The 25,322-nt window shown below is 48.7% G+C and overlaps 1 protein-coding gene across 1 annotated transcript; it reads left to right on the forward strand.

The window, feature by feature from the left end:
- The first annotated feature begins 15,440 nt into the window (after positions 1-15,440).
- LOC103708015 (mevalonate kinase) lies at positions 15,441-20,446 on the forward strand. The gene is given in 8 exon segments (XM_039124655.1): positions 15,441-15,579; positions 15,581-15,680; positions 16,061-16,150; positions 16,153-16,224; positions 16,227-16,302; positions 16,420-16,673; positions 17,054-17,467; positions 20,109-20,446. Coding segments are annotated over 8 exon segments (1,152 nt in total). The 5' UTR covers positions 15,441-15,543; the 3' UTR covers positions 20,219-20,446.
- The last annotated feature ends 4,876 nt before the right edge of the window (positions 20,447-25,322 follow it).

The raw sequence follows: 25,322 nt of genomic DNA on the forward strand, positions 1-25,322 counted from the left end.
GAGGCGGAGACTCCGAGGAGCTGAAGATCTGGGATCCCGAAACCTCCATCCGAAGCGGCTGCAATCCCGCCGGAAGTGGGTGCTTCCAACCGGAGGCGCCATCGGCGTCTCACGAAGAAGACGAAGAGCCGGCGCGGATGAAGAAGAAGTAGACGAAGGAGAAGTCTACATTGCTCCTACCCAGAGGCGCCATCCACGCCTCACGAAAAAGACGAGGAGCCGCCGCAGACGAAGCTCCCGCTGCCTCCAGGGGAACGCCACCTCCAAGGGATATTCCGGTCCTCCCCAGTGTTAGGGGAGAGAAGGAATACAAGGGGGAAGAGCATATGGAGGCGCGGTCCCGGATCAAGCACCTGTTGCGGAGCTCAATCGGGAGGCCGAACTTCAAGGAGGGGAGACGTGATCCCGGATGAAACGCCTAGAGCGGAGTTCCGCCGGGGAGAACCTCCTTGTTGATCCCAGATGAAACAGCTAGTTGGCGGAAGTCGCGAAGGGCGCGCCTCCCGTTCTTTCGGCAGGGGTCTCTCAACCATGCGCCGGAGAGGAGGCCCACGATCCATGGCAACCTGAACAGCTCCGGCTTGGCAGGCTCCATCGCACCTGCACCTATATTTATAGCCAAACTGCGGCCCCCCGGTCGTTCCGATACGGGTGGCTCCAATAAATGCGGGCGCATTGAATCCGGAGCCGATCCGGCTCTTGAGGCGTATCTTCCCGCGATTTCCTAAGCGTCATTCTCCTTAATCGCATTTTTTGTGCAGGACACTCCGGGTGGCCTGTACCCCTAGGTCCACGTATCTCCACTCGCGCCCCAGGCCGCATCCGCCTCGAAGAACGCGCGTATCGCGGCCGCTTAACTGACACTCCTCGCAAGCAGCAACTGGCGATCCGATTTCCCAGGTAACCCCTTAATTAGCATTTAATGCCCATCTGGTGTTCCCCAGGCGACGCTTGGAGAGGAGGAGAAATACGATCGCAGCTGGCCATGGAGAAATCCCGTCGGGCGGCAAGCGACAGGCGCACGACCAGCGAGCGGAATTTCCCGAGGCTCGGCCCTCGGATGCCAGGCTAACCCGATGATCATCCCGGGAGCAGACTAGCCTGAAGCCCCGACCGGTCGCCTCGGCTTGCGCCAGCCTTGGCCGACCAACGAGCGGAATTTTCCGAGGCTCGGCCCTCGGATGCCAGGCTAACCCGATGATCATCCCGGGAGCAGACTAGCCTGAAGCCCCGACCGGTCGCCTCGGCTTGCGCCAGCCTTGGCCGACCAGCGAGCGGAATTTCCCGAGGCTCGGCCCTCGGATGCCAGGCTAACCCGATGATCATCCCGGGAGCAGACTAGCCTGAAGCCCCGACCGGTCGCCTCGGCTTGCGCCAGCCTTGGCCGACCAACGAGCGGAATTTTTCGAGGCTCGGCCCTTGGATGCCAGGCTAACCCGATGATCATCCCGGGAGCAGACTAGCCTGAAGCCCCGACCGGTCGCCTCGGCTTGCGCCAGCCTTGGCCGACCAACGAGCGGAATCTCCCGAGGCTCGGCCCTCGGATGCCAGGCTAACCCGATGATCATCCCGGGAGCAGACTAGCCTGAAGCCCCGACCGGTCGCCTCGGCTTGCGCCAGCCTTGGCCGACCAACGAGCGGAATTTCCTGAGGCCTAACCCTCGGATGCCTGGCTTAGCGCCGGAAGAATTTTCTGAACCTAACCCTCGGATGCCTGGCTTAGCGTCGGAAGAATTTCCTGAGGCCTAACCCTCGGATGCCTGGCTTAGCGCCGGAAGAATTTCCTGAGGCCTAACCCTCGGATACCTGGCCTAGCGCCAGAAGAATTTCAAGAGTCGGGAGTCAGCGAGACGCTACCAAGAGTTAAAAAGAAGAAGGACGAAAGTGAAATGAAGAAACTCTATTTGCATTAACTTTCATTGTTTCAGGGCCGAGACCCATACAACTTGGCAAAACGCCAACACACAAAGAAAAGAACAAAAATACAGAAGGTCAGCTTAGAGGAACCCCCGGGTCGAGAACGTCGGGCACGTCCGTAGGGGGTAGGGAGACGGTTGGAGAAGCAGCAGGCAATGGCGCCGGAGGGGAGTCGAGAAGGGAGATCCCACTCAGGTCAATTTCGGGGTACTTAGCCGACACCCTTGCCAGGCCTTCCTCGAAGCCTAAGACAAAGGAGTCGGACCCCGCGTCCGACATGTCACGGACGAACTCGTCGGACTGACGATAGGCCTGTACCGCCTCCGACATATCACGGGTGAACTCGGCGGACTGACGATAAGCCTGTACCGCCTGACGCCCGATCTCCGCACTCTTCTCGGCCAGCGTCGCCTCTGCCCGCTCCATAATCTGAGCCTTCGCCTCCAAGACCTTCGCCACAATCCGGTCATCCGCCTCGGAGGAGACCCTCAGCAGATCAGCCTGAGCCTCCTTGTGCTTCGCCTCGGCAGCAATGCGAGCAGCCTCAGCCTCCTCCAGGCGCGAATGAAGCTCCTGGTCGCTCGCGCGGAACTTCTCCAAGGCCGACTCCAATTCGCCCAGCTTGGCTTCAAGAGACCGGGTTCGGTTGCGGGCGTTGTCGGCTGACCGCTGGGCCTTCTCCCACCTCTTCCGGTAGTCGGCAGCCTTCCGGGACTGCTTCTCGGCCCGCTCCTCCGCCTTCTTGATCTCGCCCTCGAGACCCGAGGCAACCTTGAGTTGCTCCCGAGCCTCCAACAGTTGCTTCTCGAGGGTGGCGAAGCCGAGTGCCCGCTCTTCGGCCACCTGGAGCCTCGTCTCGAGGTCCCTGGTCGTCCTCCCCGCCGCAGCCTGACCTCCCTCCTCTACTGCCTTCAGTTGGCTCTCGGCCCTCGCCAGAAGCCTCGCCTGTTCCTCGTAGCACTCCTCCAGGCGGACCATGTACTGGGCGAGCTAAGAGATAGGAAAAACGAGGGCGTTAGGCGGGGATCAACAGAGCCTATAAATGAGGAAAGTGACCAAAAGAGCACTCACCGACATGAGACAGACGCAGCTGGCAGCCCCAACGTCAGGGACCCTCATCTTCCGGACCCGCCTGCGGTCCTTCTCCAGCAGCACCGTCTCGATGAGGTTTCGGGCGCCGGCGAAAGTGAAGGCCGACCCCGACTTCTCCCCGGAGTCGGACGGTGGTTCTGCAGCCTTACCCTTACCCATCGCTTGGGGAAGAGTCATGCTGACCATGTTCGGGGCGGGGACCGCCCCTGGAATTGACAGGGTCCCGCTCGGCCGGGGCCTCGGCGCGTCCCTCCTCGTATCATCCGGAGCCGACCGAGTCGAAGGCTGGGCTGGGGACCGATCACGTCCGACCCGTCCATCTCGGGCGCGCCCGGGTGATGCCTCCGGAGAAACGGTAGTCTCGGCATCGGAGGGCTGATACAGCGTCAACTCCCGGTCCGCGCCCGCGGCGTCCCCCTGATCGGTGGGTCCGGACCCGTCTGTCGGCGTCGGAGTCGCCTGCCGGCGGGACTTCTTCGCCGGTGGGGCCCCCGCTCGGAGGAGCTCGTTTCTTCCTCCGGACTGCTTCCAGTAGGGATGTCCTACCAACAGCCGTTGCCTTGTCCGACCGCATGACGTCGTCGATCTCTGCAAAAAGGACGAGGTGGTCGGAGGTTGAGAAACTGAAGGAAAGAACGAGACGAAAGAGGAGAAAAGAGCTAAAAAAGAAATGGTGGCGGGCTCACGGTCAGCGGGGACCGAGCTCAGACCGACGTTCACCAAGGTATCCTCGGAAATAAGGCGAGCCACCGGGGGGAGCCGGCCCTCGGCAACCAACTCCTTCAAGACGGCGACGCCATCGGATTCCTCCCTCGACAACCTCGATAGGCCAATCGGGGACTTCATCGGCGTCTCCCAGGTTGCCCTGATTTCCCAAGAGGGATCTGCGTCAACGAAAAAGAAGCGCTCCTTCCAGCCGTGAATGGAGGTAGGAGCCTCCTTGACGAGGCCGCACCCTCGCCGCGCCGCAAAGCACCACCACCCTTTATCCTGAGGGTGGCCGCTCAGGCCGTAGCATTCCCAAAAGACATTCAGGGTGGCGGGAACCTCGTGCATGCGGCAGAGAACCTGAAAGGCCGTCAGGGCGCGCCATGAGTTCGGCACCAGTTGCGTCGGCGCCACTCTTAAACCCCGAAGCACCTGAACGACTAAGTCCGAGGGGGGAAAGCGGAACCCGGCCTGAAGAATGCCCTCATTGATGGCAACCTTCCCTGGAGGAGGATGGGACATCCTCTCCTCAGGCCCCGGGAGTGTAACATTGCAGGCCTCAGAAAGGTGGTATCGAGCCACGAACCTATCTAGGTCTTCGGCGACCAACTCCGACTTAATACGGTCTGCTCTCACTTCGCCCATCCCTAATGGCCAGTGAATCTACGGTCAGGACAGGGTCAAGAAGGGGGAAAGGACCGGAACGACTGGAGTACACTAATACAAAAGGAGAGTATGGAGAGCCCTAAATTAAAGAATGGGGCAACTCACCGGAAGAGAAGGAAGAACGGCTCCGAGAGCGTCAAAGGAGGAGCAAGCGAACAGTCCGACGGCGATGACGGCAGCGCAAAGGAGAAACTCGAAGATGTCTGTAAAGAGAAAGGCGGACGGAGGAGGACCCCCGGTTAAATAGGCGGAAAGGTGGGTGACGCCCCGGTGACGCCAGAGGACGCCTGGCTGCCGAAGGGTCGCTCGCGCCCCAAAGGCGAATCGACGCCATTAAGGAAGGATGTCCGCCGAAATCCTCAGACTGCCAGGTCAGCAACAACCGCCATACGCCATAAAGAAGACGGGGAGCTCGAAGCGCGCGCGCCTCTCCGAGGGATGGCGGCAATCTCGAAGCATCACTTCCTTCACCCGTTCCCCTTCTGGTTCCAGGGTCGGAAGTGGGGGGCTACTGTTATGGGGGAACTCAGCCACCATGCCCCACGTGACCGACACGCGCGCCCAAGAAGACTACAGCCGCCCCTTGATCCAGTAACCCGACCCCGAGTCGGATATCTTCGGCTTCGCAGCCCGACCCCGAGTCGGCTGCCCCTTGATCCAGTAACCCGACCCCGAGTCGGATATCTTCGGCTTCGCAGCCCGACCCCGAGTCGGCTGCCCCTTGATCCAGTAACCCGACCCCGAGTCGGATATCTTCGGCTTCGCAGCCCGACCCCGAGTCGGCTGCCCCTTGATCCAGCAATCCGACCCCGAGTCGGCAATCTCTCGACAACGACAGGCTGTTCCCCTGAAGCACGCCACGACCCTCTGCTCCACTACTCCCTGCAACGGTCGTATCCGGCGCTGCTCCACGATCTCCTGTAACAGCCGTACAAAGCGGAGCTCCACTACGCCCTGTCACGGCCGTACCCAGCGCTGTCCCACGACGCCCTGTAACGGCCATGTCAGTGGCAACTCCATCGTGCCACACGATGACCAACCCCCCAGAAGGACCCCCCAGCCTGGTATATATGCTGCGGGGGGGAGAAGGGGGGAGGTGAGCAAGAACTTCCAGTGCATTCTCCTACTGGCTACAATTATCTCTCCTTCTCCTTCAATCTCCTCTGACTTGATCGTCGGAGGGCCCCCACTACCCCAGTGGTGGTGCGAGGCTTGCTTGCAGGTTTTTCGGTGGAAAGTGGAGCGTAATCAACACCAACCAAGGCGACTCAGACGGAACCCCGTTCACACTGCTGTGCCAATCGTTCTCGGTTTGGACCACCAGCAACAGGATTATTTTCGTCCTCCACCCCCGATGCGGGATTCCGGGGCCTGGCGCAATCTCAAGAAGTACTGCCGCTTCCACCGAGATCACGACCATATACGGAGGACTGCTTCTACCTCCGGGACGAGATCGAGGCACTCATCCGCTGAGTAGTGCTCAATCGGTTCGTGCGGAACCGGCGTGAAGAGAAAAGGCCAGTGGAGGACGCCGTGCAGCATGGAGAGCCGAATGCTAACAAACCCATAGCTGGCACTATCAATACTATAGACAGGGGGGCCCCAGCCGGAGAACCCGCTGGGGAAAGGCTTCTTTCAAAGTGCCCCCGCACCTCTGAAGTCATCTCTTTCTCGAATGAGGACTTGAAGGGAGTTGAAACTCCCCACGATGACGCTGTAGTCATCTCTATGGTCGTAAACAGTTTTGATGTAAAACGCGTCCTAGTTGATAATGGAAGTTCGGCGAATATTTTGTACTTTGATACTTATTCTAGAATGGGGATGACGAAAAAGTAGTTACGGAGGATGAACGCCCCGCTGGTCGGATTTACTGGAGACTCAGTTCCAGTGGAGGGCGAGGTCGATCTCCTGGTCACGGTCGGGCTCGCCCCCCGAGAGAGTACCGTAAGGATGGATTTCCTCGTGGTGCGGTTGCCCTCGGCCTATTACGCCATCCTTGGAAGGCCAGGGCTCAACGCTCTTCGAGCCGTGGTCTCAACGTGCCACCTACTTATGCGGTTCCCCACCAGCCAAGGAGTCGGCGAAGTCCGTGGGGACCAGGCGGTAGCAAGGCGATGCTATATGGCGACCCACGAGGCGAAGCAACTGGCCAAAGAGTCAACTTTGACACCAGATGACCAGCTCTCAGCTGAAACTTTAGAGACACGGGTCGGCCCTCAGAAGAAACAGGTAGAGCCTGGTGAGCTACTTACCCAAATTTCCTTACGAGAAAATTTTTTCGAGCTAACCGTGCAGGTCGGCTCCGGCCTTGATGCTCGCGAGAGAGATCGCCTTGTCAACTTCCTGCGGGCCAACATGGACATCTTCGCCTGGTCGCCTGCTGATATGCCGGGGATAGATCCGGAGGTCGCGGTCCACCGGCTTCAAACGAAGCCGACCTGCAAGCCCGTGCGGCAAAAGAAGCGGAGCGCCGCCCCGGAACGACAACGAGCGGCGGCCGAGGAAGTCGACAAACTCCTCAAAGCTGGCTTCATCCGGGAGATATCCTATCCGGAGTGGCTCGCCAATGTGGTCCTTGTCAGAAAAGCTAGCGGAAAATGGCGCATGTGCGTAGACTACACCGACATGAACAAGGCTTGCCCGAAGGACAGCTTCCCACTCTCCAGCATCGACCAGCTCGTGGACTCCACCTCGGGACATGAGCTGTTGACATTCATGGATGCCTTTTCAGTGTACAACCAGATCCGGATGGCGCTAGAAGATGAAGAAAAGACAGCCTTCATTACTGACGGGGGCACCTATTGCTACAAAGTGATGCCCTTCAGCTTAAAGAATGCTGGTGCAACTTATCAAAGGCTGGTCAACCGAATCTTTAAAGACCAAATAGGCCAAAACATGGAGGTCTATATCGATGATATGTTGGTGAAGAGTCGAATGGCGAAGGATCATGTGGCTGACCTCGACGAAGCATTCACCACGCTTTGAAGATACCAGATGAAGCTCAATCCTGCAAAATGTGCATTCAGAGTCACCTCAGGCAGGTTCCTTGGCTTCGTGATCACCCAACGGAGAATTGAAGCCAATCCCGAGAAGATCCGAGTGCTCCAAGAGTTGGTGCCTCCGAGGACAGTTAAAGAGGTACAGTGGCTCACGGGATGAGTCGCAGCTCTCGGAAGATTTGTTTTCCGATCTGCCCAGCGCTGTCTTCCATTCTTCGCAGCTCTCAAGAGGCCGAAGAGCTTTTTGTGGTCGGCAGAATGCCAGTAAATCCTTTGAAGAGCTTAAGCGTCTTCTCGCTTCTCCTCCTTTGCTCACGAAGCCTCAGCAGGGTGAACTCCTTTATCTGTACTTGGCTGTTTCCCCAGTTGCAGTGAGCTCGGTCCTGGTCCGAGAGGAGAACAAGCTTCAAAGACCGGTATGCTACACTAGCCGGGTCTTGAGGAATGCCGAGACCCGATATTCAAAGCTGGAAAAGATAATTTTTGCCCTGGTCGTTTCGGCTCGGAGGCTCCGGTCCTACTCCCAAGCCCACACGGTGGCCGTGTTGACCGACCAGCCGATGAAGCAAATTCTGCAATGATCAGATCGTGTTGGAAGAATTACAAAGTGGGCCGTCGAGCTCGGAGAGTTCGACCTCGAGTACCGACCCAGACCGACGATCAAGGCGCAGGCACTCGCCGACTTTATCGTGGAGTGTACTGTACCCGACGAGCCCGAGTCCATACCTACAGCGGAGGAGCCCTTGGAACAGCCGTGGACCCTGCATGTGGACGGCTCCTCGACCTTGGGGGGTAGCGGAGCAGGCCTCATCCTCACCAGCCTGGATGGGGTGGTTGCAGAACAAGCTCTGCGCCTCGAATTCCCCGCCTTGAATAATACGGCGGAGTACGAGGCACTTATTGCCGGACTCAAGTTGGCCAAGGAGCTGAAGGTCGAGAACCTGAAGGTTTTCAGCGATTTCCAATAGATTGTCAGCCAAGTTTTGGGAGTCTTCGAAGCTCGGGAACCATCAATGCAGAAATATCTTCAGAAAGTGCGGCACCTCATCTCGACTCTAAGCTCCTTCCACATCCAACACATTGCCAGGTCGGAGAATCTCAGGGCAGATCAATTGTCGAAGTTAGCGTCCTCCCGTATGAGCGAGCTCCCCAAAGCAGCAGTGCTAGAGTATCTCCGAATGCCCAGCACGGAGAAACCCGAGCCGGCCCTTTGCATTGAAGTCGAGCCAAGCTGGATGGACGAGCTCATCAGCTATCTGCAGGATGAAGTCCTCCCCAGTGATGAACGCGAGGCTCGCCGAGTCAAGCGTCTAGCCGCTCGATACATATTGTACGAAGGCAAGCTTTATCGGAGATCTTTTTACCTCTCCCCTCAGATGGCCTCCGCCCGACAGAGGCGGATTATGCGATGCGCGAAGTCCATGAAGGAATTTGCGGAAATCATCTGGGAGGCCGAGCACTGGCGCATAAGATTTTACGCCAGGGATATTACTGGCCGACACTCCAGAATGATACGCTAGACTTCGTCCGGAGATGCGACCAATTGCCAGAGGAATGCCAATATTCAACACCGACCCTCGACCCGTTGACCTCGATCAGTTCTCCTTGGCCAATTTGCCCAATGGAAAATTGATATCCCTGGGACCGTTCCCCCTGGCAACCCGGGCAACAGGAAGTTTTTGGTCGTCTCTATCGACTATTTTACTAAATGGGTTGAGGCCCAGAGCCAGTTGTCCGGATCACCGAGCAGAAGATGCGGAAATTTCGTTTGGAAGTCAATAATCTGCAGATTTGGACTTCCCCGCATCCTCATATCAGACAATAGCCGCTAGTTTGATAACGCTCCGCTTTAAGAGAGTTCTGCTCCGAGCTCGGCATCGACCACGGCTTCACCTCGGTTTGCGCATCCTCAGACGAATGGAGAAATTGAGGTAACGAATCGTACTATTTTGCAGGGGCTCAAAAGCCAGACTCGACCAGTCCAAGGGACAATGGGTTCGAAGACCTATACAACAATCCTGTGGGCTTATCGGACCCACGTTTCGTGTACCCACCGGCGAAACTCCCTTCAATTTGATGTATGGAAACGGAAGCCGTTATCCCATTAGAGATCGGCTCCTTCTCCGAGGGTAAGAGCGTTATGGACGCCAACTCCAACTCTTCGCAGCTCAGAAATAATCTGGACCTAGTCGAGGAGACAAGGAAAGCCGCTCGAGTCCGCATGGCGGAGGTACCAAGCAAAAGACAGCGCAATACTACAACGCCAGAGTCAAAGTCAAAATCCTTCAAAGTGGGGGACTCGTCCTCAAAAGGGCTGAAGCCTCTCAGCCGACCGAGCAAGGAAAGTTGGCTCGAATTGGGAAGGACCTTACCCACGGGTCCGCACCGCGTCCCAGCGACCCGGGCGTACAAGCTGGAGTCTCTCGAGGGGACCCCATTCCACGAAGCTGGAGTTCTGAAAATTCCGGATGTATTACAGTAGACCCCAAGGGGTTCTCTCTGATCGGGAACATGAGTCTCACCTTTTTACAATGATTTATTGCCAATCGTTTAATCATGCTGTTTCCCTGATGACTAATGTTTCGCGATTCTCAGACGACCCGACCCGGCTCGTATATACGACCTCGCTCGATACTACAATCGACACGGGCGACACGAATGCCCTGGCCAGGAGTCCGAAGTGCAATGTCGAGCTCGGTCTCGATCTCCCTCAAATACCTCGGCAAAGGTCAGGATGCCCCGAGGTCGATAGTGCGTTCCCAACCCCTCGACTTTAGGAAGCGTCGCAGGTCGATAGAGCGTGCCCCAACCCTCGACCTCGCGCACGATACCTCGGCTAAGGTCGAGATGCCTCGAGGTCGATAGTGCATTCCCAAACCCCTCGATCTCGGAAAGCGTCGCGCAGGCCGATAGTGCGTGCCCAGACCCTCGACCTCGCGTACGACCCTCCGACAATTCGGGATGCCCCGAGTGTCGACAGTGCGTGCCCAGACCCCTCGACATTTCGAAAAGACGGGATAGTACCTTCGCGGCCCTCCGTGGCGCTCAACACCGACAACGGGATAGTACCTTCGCGGCCCCCGTAGCGCCTCCTCGACTATGGTCGAGATGCCCCGACGAGTCGACAGTGAGCCCGAGCTCCTTCGACCTCGGAATGACGGGGTAGTACCTTCGCGGTCCCCCCAAAATGTTCGTGATTGAACAAAAAGCAATGCCCACACAGATCTTCGATGGCAACTATTTCTCCTAATGTGCCGGCGTCCCCAGAAAGCGGACCCCGAGCAAAAGAGCGTCCTCAAAAGCTAGCCGAGGAGCAAAGCTGCCGACCTCGGCGTGAGACGCTCGACTCCAACAGTACAAAAGGTACATTTCAATCAGTACTTAGGTTGTTTCATTCATTTTTGCTCCGATTGAATGCTTAGATAAAGCTCCGACCAGTGTCGGGGCGCTTTGCCGGGTCAATCACGGGCCGACCTCATCGACCCCGCGCGCACCACTCGTCAGTGAACCCTAGTTCGATTGATACTGGCAGCTCGGTGAAATTTGATCCCGAGCTTGGGGACTTGTATCGGGCCTGTACTAGACTTGTTTAGGTCAGGGGGGGTCCGACAATTCGCTTCGGCAACTAGAGCTCCGAGCTCACGGAGTTCATGAAATTTGAGTCAGGTTAGCGACCTCAGGTTCTAGGACTCGGCAGGATTCAGTGCCAAGCTCGAAGGCTTGACGAGATCGCTGGTCGAGGGTTCGAGCAGCAGAAACTTTGAACCCGAATCTAGGGACTTGGCAAATATGCAGACCTAAGTCTGACTACGTAACGAACGTGGTTGAAACCGCAGAGCCAAGTCCATGGACTTGAGTGGACTCGAAGACCTAGATCTACTGAGAGGCGAGACCTAAATCAATTTACATGAATTTAGAAAAGAAATTTCATTTAGAAGAAAAGCCCGAAGGCTGAGTACAAAATCGAGGCTCGGCGTATAACAGACAAAGACCATTCTCCTTTACAAAAATAACAAAAGAAAAAAGAAAATCCTAGGGGGCGAGCGCGGCACCCGCAGCCGGGATCCCTTCGGCTCCACTGTCCTCGGTAGCTTCGGGGCAGTTTCAGGAATTCCTGCTGAGCCCTCGGCAGCGGCTGGTTCCTCTGCGGCGATCTCGGCCCGGCCGTCCTTAGCAACCTCGGAGCAGCCTCAGGTGCTCCCGCCGGACCTTCCTCGGCAGCAGCCTCAGCCTCTCGAGCGGCTTTTCAGCTTCGACTCCTCGACCCCGCTCCCGGTTGAAGCAGGTCGAGGTCGAAATCGGGGCAGAGCCGCCTCAATTGATTGCGGAAGTCATTGAAGCCCTGGATGAGCCCGTTCACGGCTTCCTCTTCGAGTAGGTCACGGAACTCTTCCGATTCACGGAAGAGTTGGACGGCGCTCTGGGCCTGCTCCTGGGCCTCCTTCTCCCGAGCTCCGTGCTCGGCCTTGAGCTCTGCGTTCTTTATTTCTTGCTCGCGGACGACGAGCATGGACCGCGCCTCGGCCAAGCGAGCCTCGGCGGCCCGCAACTCTGATTTAGTCAGAGCATGAGCGGCCTTCTCTTTTTCGAGCATCGCGGTCAGAATTCGGACTTCGTCCTCGGTGGCCTCACTCTAAGCAAGAACTCCTTCTTGTGGAGCTCGAGCTCCGCCAGCTTTCTCTCGGCTCTTCTTGTGCCGTAAACACCGACGAGCTCGTTCCTTATAGTCCGTGCCGATCGAGATCAGTGTATCAATCTCGTGAAGATGCTGTGAGCAAGGTGAAAGAAATTAGGCTGAGGATAAAATTAGGGCATAAAAGCTAAAGCGCAAAGAATGATAATAGAAAATAATGAAGACTTACCCGAAGCAGAGAAGCAAGTTGACTCCAAAAAATTGTTCAGGCTCAATGGCCTGGATTTTCGCCTATCGGCTGGAAGAAGTGCGACGCGGAAGATTTGCCGCGCTGTCTCAACGTTCTGAGGGTTGAGTCGCCTCGAACACTGCCCATTCCGGAATGTAGGGCTGCCTTTCTTGTTAGCTCTCGTCCTCCGGTGGGTCGGGGAGGCTGGGCTTGTGCCTTTAGCGAAGGCGGCCTCGCGACCCTCGGCTGCTGCCCGGTCGGATGCCGGGCCCTCGGGTCAGATGGGCGGCCGACCAGGGACCTGCGAGATTGGCGCCGGGCATGCGAGCGCCATAGTGGCTCCTGCTGAGCTCCGGGCTCGGAGCTCGAACCTCCCTCCGAGCAGCTTCGGAGGGCTCAACTCGGGGAGCGCTCCTCTCGGTGGCCCATCAGCCGAGACCTTGGCCTTCTTCTTTGGCTCGGACGGGACTCGTCCAAGCTCGGCCGCCCTCTTCCGGAACCGAGCGTACAAAGCTCCGCTCTTGGTCACCATCTCGCAATGTCTGCAAGGACGAGCAAAATAAGTTTGTAAAATATTATGAGGAAAAAGAAAGAAATTTTTAAGTTACTACTACCCTTACCCTGAGGGGCGCCGAGCTCAGACCGACATTGACTAGAGCGTTCTCGCTCACGAGGCCGCTCAGAAGAATACATCCCCGAGTCCGCGAACGGCGTTAAGGATCCCTGCTCGCGCATGGAAAGCCTGGGGAGTTTGTTGGCGGTCTTGAGCCGGCTCTGCCTCCACTAGGGTCGAACCCCATGACCGCTTGGAACCCAAAAGAAATTTTTTTCTTCCAGTCGTGAATGGACGTCGGAGCGCCCTGGAAGAGTGGCCGACCCCCCCGAAGGGCGATATAGAGCCACTCTCCGTCTCCGGGTTGGACTTAAACATGAAGAGCCGCCGGAAGACATTCACGGAAGACGGGATCCCGTATGCCATGCACAAGGAAGGAATCCGATAATCGTCCTCCATGCGTTCGGAGCAAGTTGCGCCGGGACGAGTTGGTACTCCCCGAGCAACTCATTCACGAACCATGGAGGAAAAATCGTAGCCGGCCAGAGTGCCTCCAAATACACTCTGATCCGACCCACAGAGGGGTTCGTTACCCGATCCCCAACCAGCGGGTTCCAAACGGAACCCTCGCGAGGAAAAACATTCCCGGCATCTCAACCTCCCTCACTCATTGTGGACCCGATTTCATCCGGACTAAGACCCATTAGGAAAGAAAAGAAAGAGAGAAGGGGAGAAAGAAGGGGTTCCGAGCAAACGAAGAGAAGGACACCTTTGGGAGTTCGCTGGAGGTAATGGAGGATCGACCGCTTCAAACTAGGAAGAAGATGGAGAAAGACAATGGGTAAGAAGTCAGAGACGGCCAAGTATGGATTTATATATAAATCCTCTGACGGTCCAGATCGCGAGGCGGAGCACTGCTCCCCGTCCAGATCACGACACGTGTCGACCCCGAAAATTAAAGTGCTGCATTCAATTTGAGCTGACGCTTCGAATATGGAAGCGCCTCGTTAGGTGTGTGCCCCATTATGAGCCACGATGCGAGGACTATTCGAAAAACGAAAAGGTACCTCCCTGATGAAACGTTTCCAAAAAGGAGATGCCGCCCATTAAAAGCGTCTTGAAGCGCGGATAATTCAAAATTCTCCTAATCACATTAACAGACCGTAGCTACTTCCCGCGCTCGAGCCTGCGAGCAGCTCGAGCTCGGAGTCGGGGGTAGTGTTGGGGGGAAATATAAATCGTCACACCTGCATGAACGTCCGAGCAGACTCCTCCGACCTGGAGCCAGCCGAGCAGACCTCCTCCGACCTGGAAGCATCCGAGCAGCTCTACCAACCCGAAGATGCCCGACTCGCGCTATGGTCACATCCCTCCCGCAGTGGACCGAAAAACTACGCCTTGCCTTCGTGGACAATCAATGCGTATGACTCCTGCAGGCATTCGTTTACTCAACAATCAATGCGTATGGCCCCTACAGGCACTCAGCTTACTCAACAATTAAAGCGTATGGCTTCTATTGTCTACGGACATCAAGCCTCTTACGGCAAACCTGCTTGGCTACGAATGATGGCATGACTCCGCGATGACTTGAGAGCTTCGACCTAATTTCCTACGGCAACAACATTGATTCACACGATCGAGCATTAATTTCTACTGCATGCCTAATCGTTACGACGGACCGTTTGCCCTGTCACATCACAGGTAACCCCAGCCCACTTTATAAAAGGAAAACTTTCCCATTTTAAAAGGGGCGGGGAGATTGAAACTCGGGATATTCACAACTCCTCCCGTTCATACACTTGCCCCCTCTGACTTAAGCATCGGAGGGCCGACGTCAGAACCCCGGCCACCGGCTTCTTGCAGGTCTCCCGGAGGACGTCACGCGCCGCCAGACCGCCCACCCGCTGATTCTCACCGGAGCTCCTCCCTTCCCGGGCCAGTGGTCGCCCCTGGGTCCAAATTCCAGTAACAATTTTAAAAATTACGTAACAACTTATATCAGCTGATTTTTTTTTTTAGTATGATTCTGTATCGGTCAGTATTATTTTCTTCTTAGCATGATCTTGTTGGAATAATTTTAGAGATCACATAACAACTTGTATTAACGAATATTAATTTTGTATTAACATGATCTTATATCAGTCTATATTATCTTTTGTATAGAGTCTATATATGAATATTTAATAACTCCTGAGATGTCCCAAATATGGTGAAACTGAAAAATAAAATTAATTTTTTTAAAAATATTTTAACAGTAACTTTGAACTCTGAGGACTAAAACCCTTCGTAATCTTAGATACCAAATCCATGAAATGGAATATTGTGTAATTTGTGAAATATACAATATAAAACTTTATCACGAATGAATTATTATTGCATTCTTATAAAGTTTTTTTATATGAATTCATGATCTAACTGTGGACATGTGATCTGACAAGTAAACAGGTTTGTCTTGCTCGGTATTAATAGAGATAGAATAAAATATTGCATGTAGTATTATCGCCTGCACTTCCAAATAATCTACGCTCAGCTCCCGATAAAAGGAGACAAAAGGTGTTTTATGGCACGTGCAATTAGGTTCCACCAATTCCGCACATGCATCGCACGTGCAAGTTCGAGAGATTTGGAAGCTCCTGTTAGATGCCCCCTTGCCGCTTGTCCTCCCATCCCGTGGCTTGTCGCCGACAGCGCTGCTTCTTCGTTCCCCGTTGCGCCCGCGAGCGAGCTTCCATCGCGGGTGTGCCCAATGGAGGTCCGAGCTCGAGCCCCCGGCAAGATCATATTTCTCCGGCGAGCACGCCGTCGTCCACGGATCCACCGCCGTCGCCGCCGCCATCGATCTCTACACCTTACGCTTCCTTCGCCTCACTCCCACCTCTGCAGGTCTCTTTCTTTCCCCATCCTCTAATTCGATAGGAACTTAGTGATCATATGGAAGAAAAGCAGATGGACGATAATATCTTGTTATATATGTCGTAATTTGATTTTTTTTTTTTTTTTTTTGTTCAACGTTGATATCTCTTCCTTCTTTGCTTTCTTGGCATCGGTCTTTGATTCCTCTTCTTTTGAGTGTTGGATTTCTGGTTTTGGTATCCTATGTTATATGTTTATTGTGGCTAATATATAGCAGTGATTTCTTCTGATCGTGTCTTGCGGGTGCATGGTTATCCCTTTTCCGATCTTTATAGGGTTTTGGAAGCAAGTGGTGCTCGATTTGTTTGAATTTATGCTGAAGGTGGCTAGTTTCTGTTGTTTTCTCAGAGAATGATGACGGGAAGTTGAACTTGAGCTGAAAGATTTGAGTTTGGTGTTTTCTTGGCCATTGTCGAGGTTAAAGGAGGTCCTGGAGGAGAGATTAGCCCCGTTCCTTCATCTCCGAGGTCATGCTTGTTGGAGTGTACGAGATTGATAGCAAGCCTAGTTGAGCAGCAAACATTCCGGAAGCTAAAATTTGGCTATATTCAGGGGTTTCGGCATTCCTCTATCTCTACACTTCAATCCAAGGGTATTAATCTATGCGGACACAGCACTTTATTCTTTTTATGTCTCTGTGTTTTCTTTTCTGAGATCCGTATCTGGTTCAATTTGGGTGTCGTAATTTTGGAGTTCCTCTTTTTGCTAGTTTTAAGCCTGGGAAAGTGGTTGTCACTCAGAAACTTCCGATGGCCTCTGGTTTGGGTTCGTCTGCCTCATTGTGCGTCTCTCTCTCAGCAGCTCTGCTGGCACTCTCTGGTGCCATCTCTATTGACAACCAGCAAAATGAGTGGTTTACACTAAAGGAGAGTGAACTTGAGCTGGTGAACAAATGGGCATTTGAAGGTGAAAAGATTTTACATGGGAAGCCTTCTGGAATTGACAACACTGTGAGCACTTACGGTATGTAACATTATCAAACACATCAAATTGTTCTTTTTGGCTAATTTATTCTGTCTTGGCAACAATGTAAGCACTTATGGTTTGTAACGTTATCAAGCACTTTGATAAACTATTCTTTTTATTTTTTGGTCGTGTATTAATTTCGTTTTTGTTCTGACGTGTTCTGTTTTAGACTATTGTGAGCCTTAGAGATGAGCATATTTCTGAATGCTATTGGAATTATGGGATAGATATAAACTGCATATTTTCTTTTTCTTTTCTTTTATTATTTTTTGGTTACCCCCTCTTCATTTTCATGAACTTTCAATGCTGCACACATCGCATGTTATATGTTAAGGAAGCCTACTGTGTCAAGTTAAGTGTGGATGCATATGTAACAGGTAAAATGATCAAGTTCAGATTGGGCGAGTTGACTCACATCAAATCTACTGGACCTCTTAGAATGCTCATCACTAATACAAAGGTTGGAAGGAATACAAAAGCTTTGGTTGCGGGTGTATCTGAAAGAACCTTGAGGCATTCGGATGCTATGGCTGCTGTGTTTACAGCAGTTGATTCTATTAGTAAGGAGCTCGCAACCATCATAGAGTCACCTGCTCCAGATGACGTATCTGTCACCTCAAAGGAAGAGAGGATAGAAGAGCTAATGGAAATGAACCAAGGTTTACTACAGTGCATGGGGGTCAGCCATGCTTCCATAGAAACTGTGCTTCGAACAACACTAAAGTATAAGTTAGCATCCAAGCTTACTGGAGCTGGTGGTGGAGGTTGTGTTTTGACTTTGCTACCCACATGTATCCTTTCTTATTCTATTTTACGTTGACCACTCTTTAGCTTTTAAATATATATGCTTGCCTTGCCGCATATCTGAATCTGAATGATGGCATTCACTTCCTAAATTTACATTTTAGTTGAATTTTGAACTGTTAATTTACTTGAATAATTTACTGAAAACACTATATTTTAGTTTAGCATGTGTTTTCTATTTATCATTGAGAGGAGTTGATTTTGTGAAAGGAATTTATCTGGTGCTTTTGTTGTTCATCGACAGATCTGACTTTGTATTCTCTGTCTTGTTTCCCTAAGTATATTATCAAATATTGTTTTTGGGACTCAGCATGCTCTGTGTATGAATTATATAACCATCATAACCTATCCACTTGGCTTCTTTTGAAGCCCTCGGAGACATCATACGTTCAATCATGATATGCCATACCGGCCCAAATCGGGCAATATAGGGCATACCGTACCGGTACTCAGTACGGATGGTGTACTAATACTCAGTACGGATGGTGTACTAATACTCAGTATGGATGGCGTACCGATACTTGGTATGCTAAAAAAAACTCCATACCGTACCGTACCGATACTATTCTAGCATGGCACCGGTACGGAGGCCGGTATCGAGACGGCGAACCTTGCATTCAATAGTTCAATAGAAGGTTCTAAGTCCAAGCTTTACTTAAATTAATCTTTTTTACAAGTAATTTTTTCTGTTTCTTTATTGAAGACAGTGTCAACTTTCAAGATTACTTTCCCTAAGCACACTTAAGTCCCATGAAACGCAAGAAACTAGACCACTACTAATGTAGTGTTATGACTGGCAAAGATTTTCTGCTTCCTAGTTTTTGATCAAGAAATGACTGTTTGAAACTTTTAATTATGTGTTGAGTGGTATATTATCAGATTAAAGAGCTGACATAACAACTAGTTGATTTTTTACGTCCATTGGCAGAATATATATTGATGTCGAGTAGGAGTTCAAACCCAACATTGGAATTTCGTAAGAACAAAATGGTAATTTGGTTAAGAAGCTCACTGAAGGAAATATTGAGAAGTATTCTCTATCATCTCTAAGATTGACAAAGAAAACTGAGTTTATGTCAGTCATGGAATTAAACTTGTAAGACATGCTGTGAAGTTGTGTGAAAGAGTGATGAAGCAAAAGGAGATGGCAACAATTACTGATGATGCAACCTGGTTTTTTCATTTCTGTTCTGGCACATCTGCAAGGAAAGAGATAAAACATTTTGGGCATTGCAGAATAACCTGGTGTCTGTCCATATTTAGACATCATCATACATTGGCCTAAAAAGCTAATGCTATATATAGGATCAAGTTTGCAGCTTAAAGTAATGTATGAGGGGCAGCTTAAAGTAATGTATGAGGGCTGTTTCCTCCTTGTCTCTTTAGCTGAGGTTGAAACTGATGCTGCTACAGACATACTGGACAAATTGGGGTTGTTTGTTCTATTCATAAGTATTTTCAATCCCTTAGACTGGCAAAGCTTCTTAATTGCTGGAATTTGAGTTTCATTGGTCTCTCCTAGTTTAGAGATGACAATTAGCTGAATTACTAGGTTTTCTTGTTAGGAACTAGATAATGAGGACATTGGGGTTGAGTTGGAAAACATTTAGAAAGGCTTAAACGAGGTTCATAACTGTGAATAATTTGATACCTTCATTTACTGTATCCTTAAATGGCAATATAATACTCAAAATAGATGCCTTCCGTTAGAGATATTTTGGATACTTGGAGATGCATTCACTCTTGGGGATATTGAGGTATTGATTAGTAAACAACATCTTCTAATAATTCAATGGCCCTATAGATAAACTTGTATATGCAGGACTTGCAAAATTGGTGCTAAAGCCTCCAAGAGTTGTCATTTGGAAAGAAACACTTATGTCACTGAGAAGTTCTCACCCTCTACTTTCTTTCTTTTGTACGCTTTGTCTTCTATTTTTTCTATACATATATAGGCGTAGCTTGAACAATTGCCCATAAATTATCATAGTTAATTGCCTGATGTTATTCCATAATGGCTAACTTTTTAGGACATTGTTTTGAAACATGTATGGCATTGGCTATTATCTTATGTTATTGATCATTAGCTATGCACATTGAATCATAAACACAATATGTATATTATAGGTCAGGTTAAAGTTACATCTGGTGTAATTTTTATAAAGTTAAACCTTTTATTGGAATTGGAGGATGGTGGTCTCACACTAATGATCCGAGCTATTGGATGTGATGTACTTCATGTAAATAGCTTACACACTAAAAGTAATGTGTTGGAGACCCTTAGCCTATGTATCAATGATCAAAAATTGGATAGTTTAAATAACGTAAAACGATACTTGTTTTTTGACCACTTGATGCATGGGTTAGGAGTCTTCAAATCATATGATTTTTGGTGTATAAGCAGTCTAGAAGTAGTAGATCACATTTAACAACCTAGATCTTCGATATGGGGCTCCATTGTCCAATTCAAAAAAAGAAAAGGTGTAACTCTATAAAAGTTACACCAAGTATAAATTTAACCTGACCCTATGTGTGGGGTGTAGTTTTTGTTGTTGTAGAGATATGTGTAGTTGATTAAGTTTTCTGTCCTTTTCCCTTTATCAAATGGTACCTTGACACATGGATCAGTACTATCTAGAACGATTGTGGATAAAGTCATTGCTGAGCTTGAGTCATGCGGATTTCAATGCTTGAAAGCTGAAGTTGGAGGGAACGGTCTAGAAATCTGTCTAAGTTGAAATCTTCATCTTTCAGAAGCAGCAGTATCATGCTAGTAATTTGCACTAGTTATTATGTTGGCATGTTGTTATGAAATAAATTGAAGAGAGGATTTGATTTAATCTTCTGCTCCTATGCTCTAGCAGTTTTGTTCCTATACTGATTTTCTTCATGCTTTATTTATGTATTATGGATTTTCAAGTTCTGCTGACAAATAAGAATTTCCATCATGATAGTTTGCATTGTCTCTGATTCCTTTGCATTTCACTATATGGAATCATTGGATCTAATACTTATCATTTGCCCCTAATACTTACCATTTGCAGCTCTTGTAGGAGTTCTTGTTGTAATTATCTGGTTGCATAAGAATTGTGCCCTTTCCAAATAAAGGATTACAGCTTGTCTTTGCATTACAGCAGTATTGTCACTGTAGAATTCATTAATTTCGAAAATTTCCACTCTTTATCTGCTTCCTTTTCACCCAACTAGACTACATACTATATAGAGGAGGCACTTGCTGCTTCATTCCACTAAGTCAATCTTCAATGACAAAAATCTTTTTCTTACAAGAACATTGATCATCTATAGAATGTATTGAATCTTTTCTAACTAAAACTGGCAAAAATGACTATTATCTTCTTTGGTTTTCTTAAGGTTGTTTGATGCCCAGCTAGTGAACTTGTGTCACCTTCTTTGTATGGTGAGTAGGGCTGAGAGTAGAGGCTGAGAAAGGAGAAAGTGTTTGGAGAGATTTACTTAGATCTGTCTTTTTACTATTATGTATTTTGACATTGCAGTCATGCTACTCGGGCAAATGGTGTTAATTCCCTCATCTCGCCATTACCTTTTCTCTTCTTTTCTTGATAATGTTGCTGCCTGATCGACCACTTATGTTTGGTCAATTCCCTAGCCCTCCATAGTTTAGCCAATTCCAGTTTTCAAAATAGTGGCTGGGACCTGGGAGCAGATCTACTTGGTTTGTATGGATGGCTGAGTTGGATAGGGAATCATTAACAAGAGAGGCAGAGGAAGTAAAAAAGTGAGGACATTGAGGGGCACATACAAGGACTACACTGTTAAAATCCCTTTCATTGTTCTCATAAATCTTTATCTTTATTAAGGTGACAACAAGTTGTTTTTTGAATTTTTTTTCAGTAACTTTGTTAATATCTGGCCAAATCAGAAAAAGCATAGGAACAATAAAAAAATTTATAGGTGCTGCTGTTTTTATTTACCAACCATTAAAGGACATGGGATATGAGCCATCCTAAGTCTCTTGTTTTACATGCCAAGCACGGGAAGACTTCCGTGAACAATTTTTTACTTGTATCTTAGGAGGGACTTGCTATTACAAATCCTTGCTATTCCTAATTTATTTATTTATATTGCAGCGAGACTGCTCTTGCCTTGACTCCGTAGCTTCTTATATGAAGTTCCTGCCAAATCATTTGAAATTGCCTAGCTTTAGTACAGACTATTATCTTCTTCAACTTTTATTGGTGGTTCCATGACGTTGCAAACACATCCCTATGTTGCTACTTGATTTGTCACTACCCTGTTTCTATATGTAGATCTTAAGGTTGTATGCTTGACTCACGAAGTTTTAAATCCAAGCTCTTCTTTATGGATCTACAAGTTTTGTCCATGCGATTAACTGAAGTCCTCTCTTACCCTCTTTCTTGGCCCACAGATTGCTTTTACTAAGGTTGCCTTACTGATATAAGATCGGTAGTCCTTTCCATCCAGCTATTCAAATTTTAATGTTTTCAAAACTTGACTGGGATCTGCTACTTTTGGTCTCTTTTCAATCATTAAAGATTGTCTTGATAAGGCACTAGTGCTAGTGATGTACTGAAGATGGTATCTTGATACTTGATTTCTGCATGTTCATATCATGTCCATTGACTCTTAGAGAAGTTATCCACTACTCTTTTTAGAGTTCTAGTAGTCATAGTGGTTTCTCTGATGAATAAAAGAATAATTCTACATGTATATGTTGGAAGTAGGATAGGCCCTAAAAGCCATTTGCATATTGAAAGCAAAGAATAGTCAAGAAATCAAGGTTGTTTCCTATTCATAAACAGTCATATATAGTATAAGGTAGATATCATACATCGGCCATAGAGTTAGAAATTTTTTTTCAAGTGCTCTAGGGTTTACCCAAGTGGATGGAGTGTTTTCACAGGAAGGATTAGACATTTCTTAGTACTTGAAATTTGTTCACATCTATGGGTGAGGCTAGGTATCGCACTCATAAGACTTTTGAGATGGACAATGACTTCATGAAGTTCCTCCTTTATGTATGTGAGACATTGTACTGACACCTAGGTGTATTATCAAACTAAACAACCAACACTGAATCTACCTTACAAAGGATTGTTAGGTGAAGGTTTGAACTAGGAGATTATAAATGATTCCTTGACTTGAGGGATAAGATAACTTGTAGTACTTTAAGGTCAGTAAATTTATAGCCAATTCTATGTAGCGACCATGATATCCTAAATTTCGTTTTTGAGACAGAGCATGAAGGTTTACTAGATTCTGACACGAGTGAGGGTCAGACTATCCAACATAAAAATCATCATAATGGCATAGTGTCTATATTAGAATGGAGATGTGGTCACACATATTAGACCCAACCAGACGGTAACTTAAAAATTTTTGAAAATAAATATTTTACAAATTATTATAATTAATAATTAATTATTTTCAAAAGGGATTCACATGAATAGTTTTTATTAAAGAATATTTGACATGATCCAACATTCTAATAGATCATGCAACCATATAGCTAACGGTCTCACAATGCTATACTCAATAGTCATTACAAGGACAAAGGAATAACAAGGAGTTGAATTACACAATGTAGCCTGTGTAGGAAAAGGCAGACCAATTGATTTTATCCTACTTACCAAGAGGTTCAATAATGTGATATGGGCTCCATATCCAATGCGGGACAATATAGTTAATGTGTGACTAAGTGGACTTAAAGAGGCAGTTCTTTGATGAGTGGGAACCTGAGTTAACCTATCCCAGTAATGCATATAATGCATCTAGCATATGCCATCTGTCTCTAGGTCAATTGGAATAAGATTGCAGGTGATTATTCTCTCATAGATTGGATCAAAAAACTTCAGATTTAATTAGAGAAGCGATTGGGCTAGAGAAATAATGAGGATTAGGCTAGGTCGGGTTAAAGAAGATTGGACCTAGGTCAACCCTAGTTCACTTTGATGGGATCCAAGTGGGCATGGCCAATAAGGGAAGTTGGGCGCTGCCTTGTCAAGTATGGTATCACTAAAAAGGGATCATTTAAAAGAGAAGGGGGTGTCCCCTGGGGCCGGTGCCCTTGCCTTCTAGGGCGCCTCCTAGAGGTACTAGACATGCACCTTCTAGAAGGGGGCAGCCCTAAAGGCTGGCAATCTCTTTGCTCCCAAGTTGAAGTCCAACTCGGACTCCCTATATAGGGGCGGTATGGATAGGGCGTCCATGCCCCATCACTGTCCTCTCTTTTGACAAAGTCCAATTAGGACAATGGGGTAGCATGAAAACTCCAATGCCTCTCCCCGTCTATAGGCGTCCTGGAGGTTCAATATCCTAAGCAATTCACATGCCATGAGAAAAAGGAAGAGAAAGATGCAGGGCTAGAGCTTTCCTTATCCAAGAAAGAAAAGCGTGAGAGAGAGAGAGAGAGAAGTTGTGAGACAAGCTTATCTTTTAAATCATCTCCTAGCGTTTGGTTTCTTGAGACTCGGAGCTATGTAAAACTCCAGATAGGCATGTGGATTTAAGCGGCTAAGGATAATAATTCTTAGAAGGCTGTGTACTTTCATGGCCTCGATGTCTCCTAGTAGATATACTTCTCTCCTATTGTACATGTAATCTGTGTATTCATGGTGATTTATCGAAAAAGAGTGACCCCATTCTATGCTTTGTATTTTACTTTGCTGCTGCTGCACAAAACCATGCCATATGGGTTCACTACATCATACAGTATAACACCAAAGATCATTAGTTGGAACTGCCTGGGAGGGAAACACTCTACTTCACCTAAGCAATTATCTTCCTCGAATTTTTCTTTACCTAGGGAAACTTCATTGTTAGCATGAACAATTATTGGAATAATTGTGGTCTCCTTGCTGGAGCCTTCTTTGACCCATTAATCAGAATATTGTAGAAAATAGAGTTCAAACATGATGTGGTTGATTTTCTAGGCAAACCTTCCAATCCAATTTTTTATAAGCATTATCAAGATCAACTTTCTAAAATAGGAAGCTCTTTCTTGGGTTGGTCCAATGTAATGTGCCATAATTTCTTGGGGAAGCATAGTATTCTCTGAGTGTTCCTTTGCCTCAAGAAAGCAAATTGTCCTAGAATCTTTCAATGTTAGAAGAAATGTTTCAAGTCTACTTGTCACAAACGTAATAATAATGTTATAACTTTTGTTGTACAAACTCATCATTCTGCAACCAGTGACTGAACTTGGGTTCTTGACCTTTGGATGCAGAGATAAAAGTAGCATTGGATTCTTATGCATGAGACCTTACTTATGCTCCAGAAGGTTTTCTAGGAATTGCATGACTTTGGGGAGCTTTCCTTCTAGGCATCTGATACACCACTTCTTTTATTATGTTTTCTTCAAGAATACCAATTATATGGTCTCTTTCTCTGTAGTAGAATGTTGGAATAAAGAAAAGCCAACAAAAATGATTGATTCATCTCTCCTTGAATTCTATGAATCATTTCTTCAGTAATTACTTAATTAAACAAATCTATAATTCACCCATTTTTCTAAAATTATGTCCCTTTCTGATTTTACGTTTGCAAATTTTCCTATTTAAAGTATTCATATGAAAATGTTTGGAGTTTCGGTCCACATAGACAACAAACATGGGTTCGCAATAGTTGCAAGCTGTTAGTTAATCATTTTTATGGAACTTAAGAACTGTTTCCTTCACGGCCAAGCAATGGCTCTTCTTTCATCTTTAATCCAGATATGTACTTTTAATTATGTTTCTTTAATTACACAACCTAGATCTGTCATCCAGCCATTTTGCTGATTATGTACCTTTTTGATTTTACATTTGTAATTCCTCCTAGTAAATGCACTCATATGAAAAATAC

This window comes from Phoenix dactylifera, chromosome 3 (genome assembly GCF_009389715.1).
Source record: "Phoenix dactylifera cultivar Barhee BC4 chromosome 3, palm_55x_up_171113_PBpolish2nd_filt_p, whole genome shotgun sequence".
Lineage (NCBI taxonomy): Eukaryota > Viridiplantae > Streptophyta > Magnoliopsida > Arecales > Arecaceae > Phoenix > Phoenix dactylifera.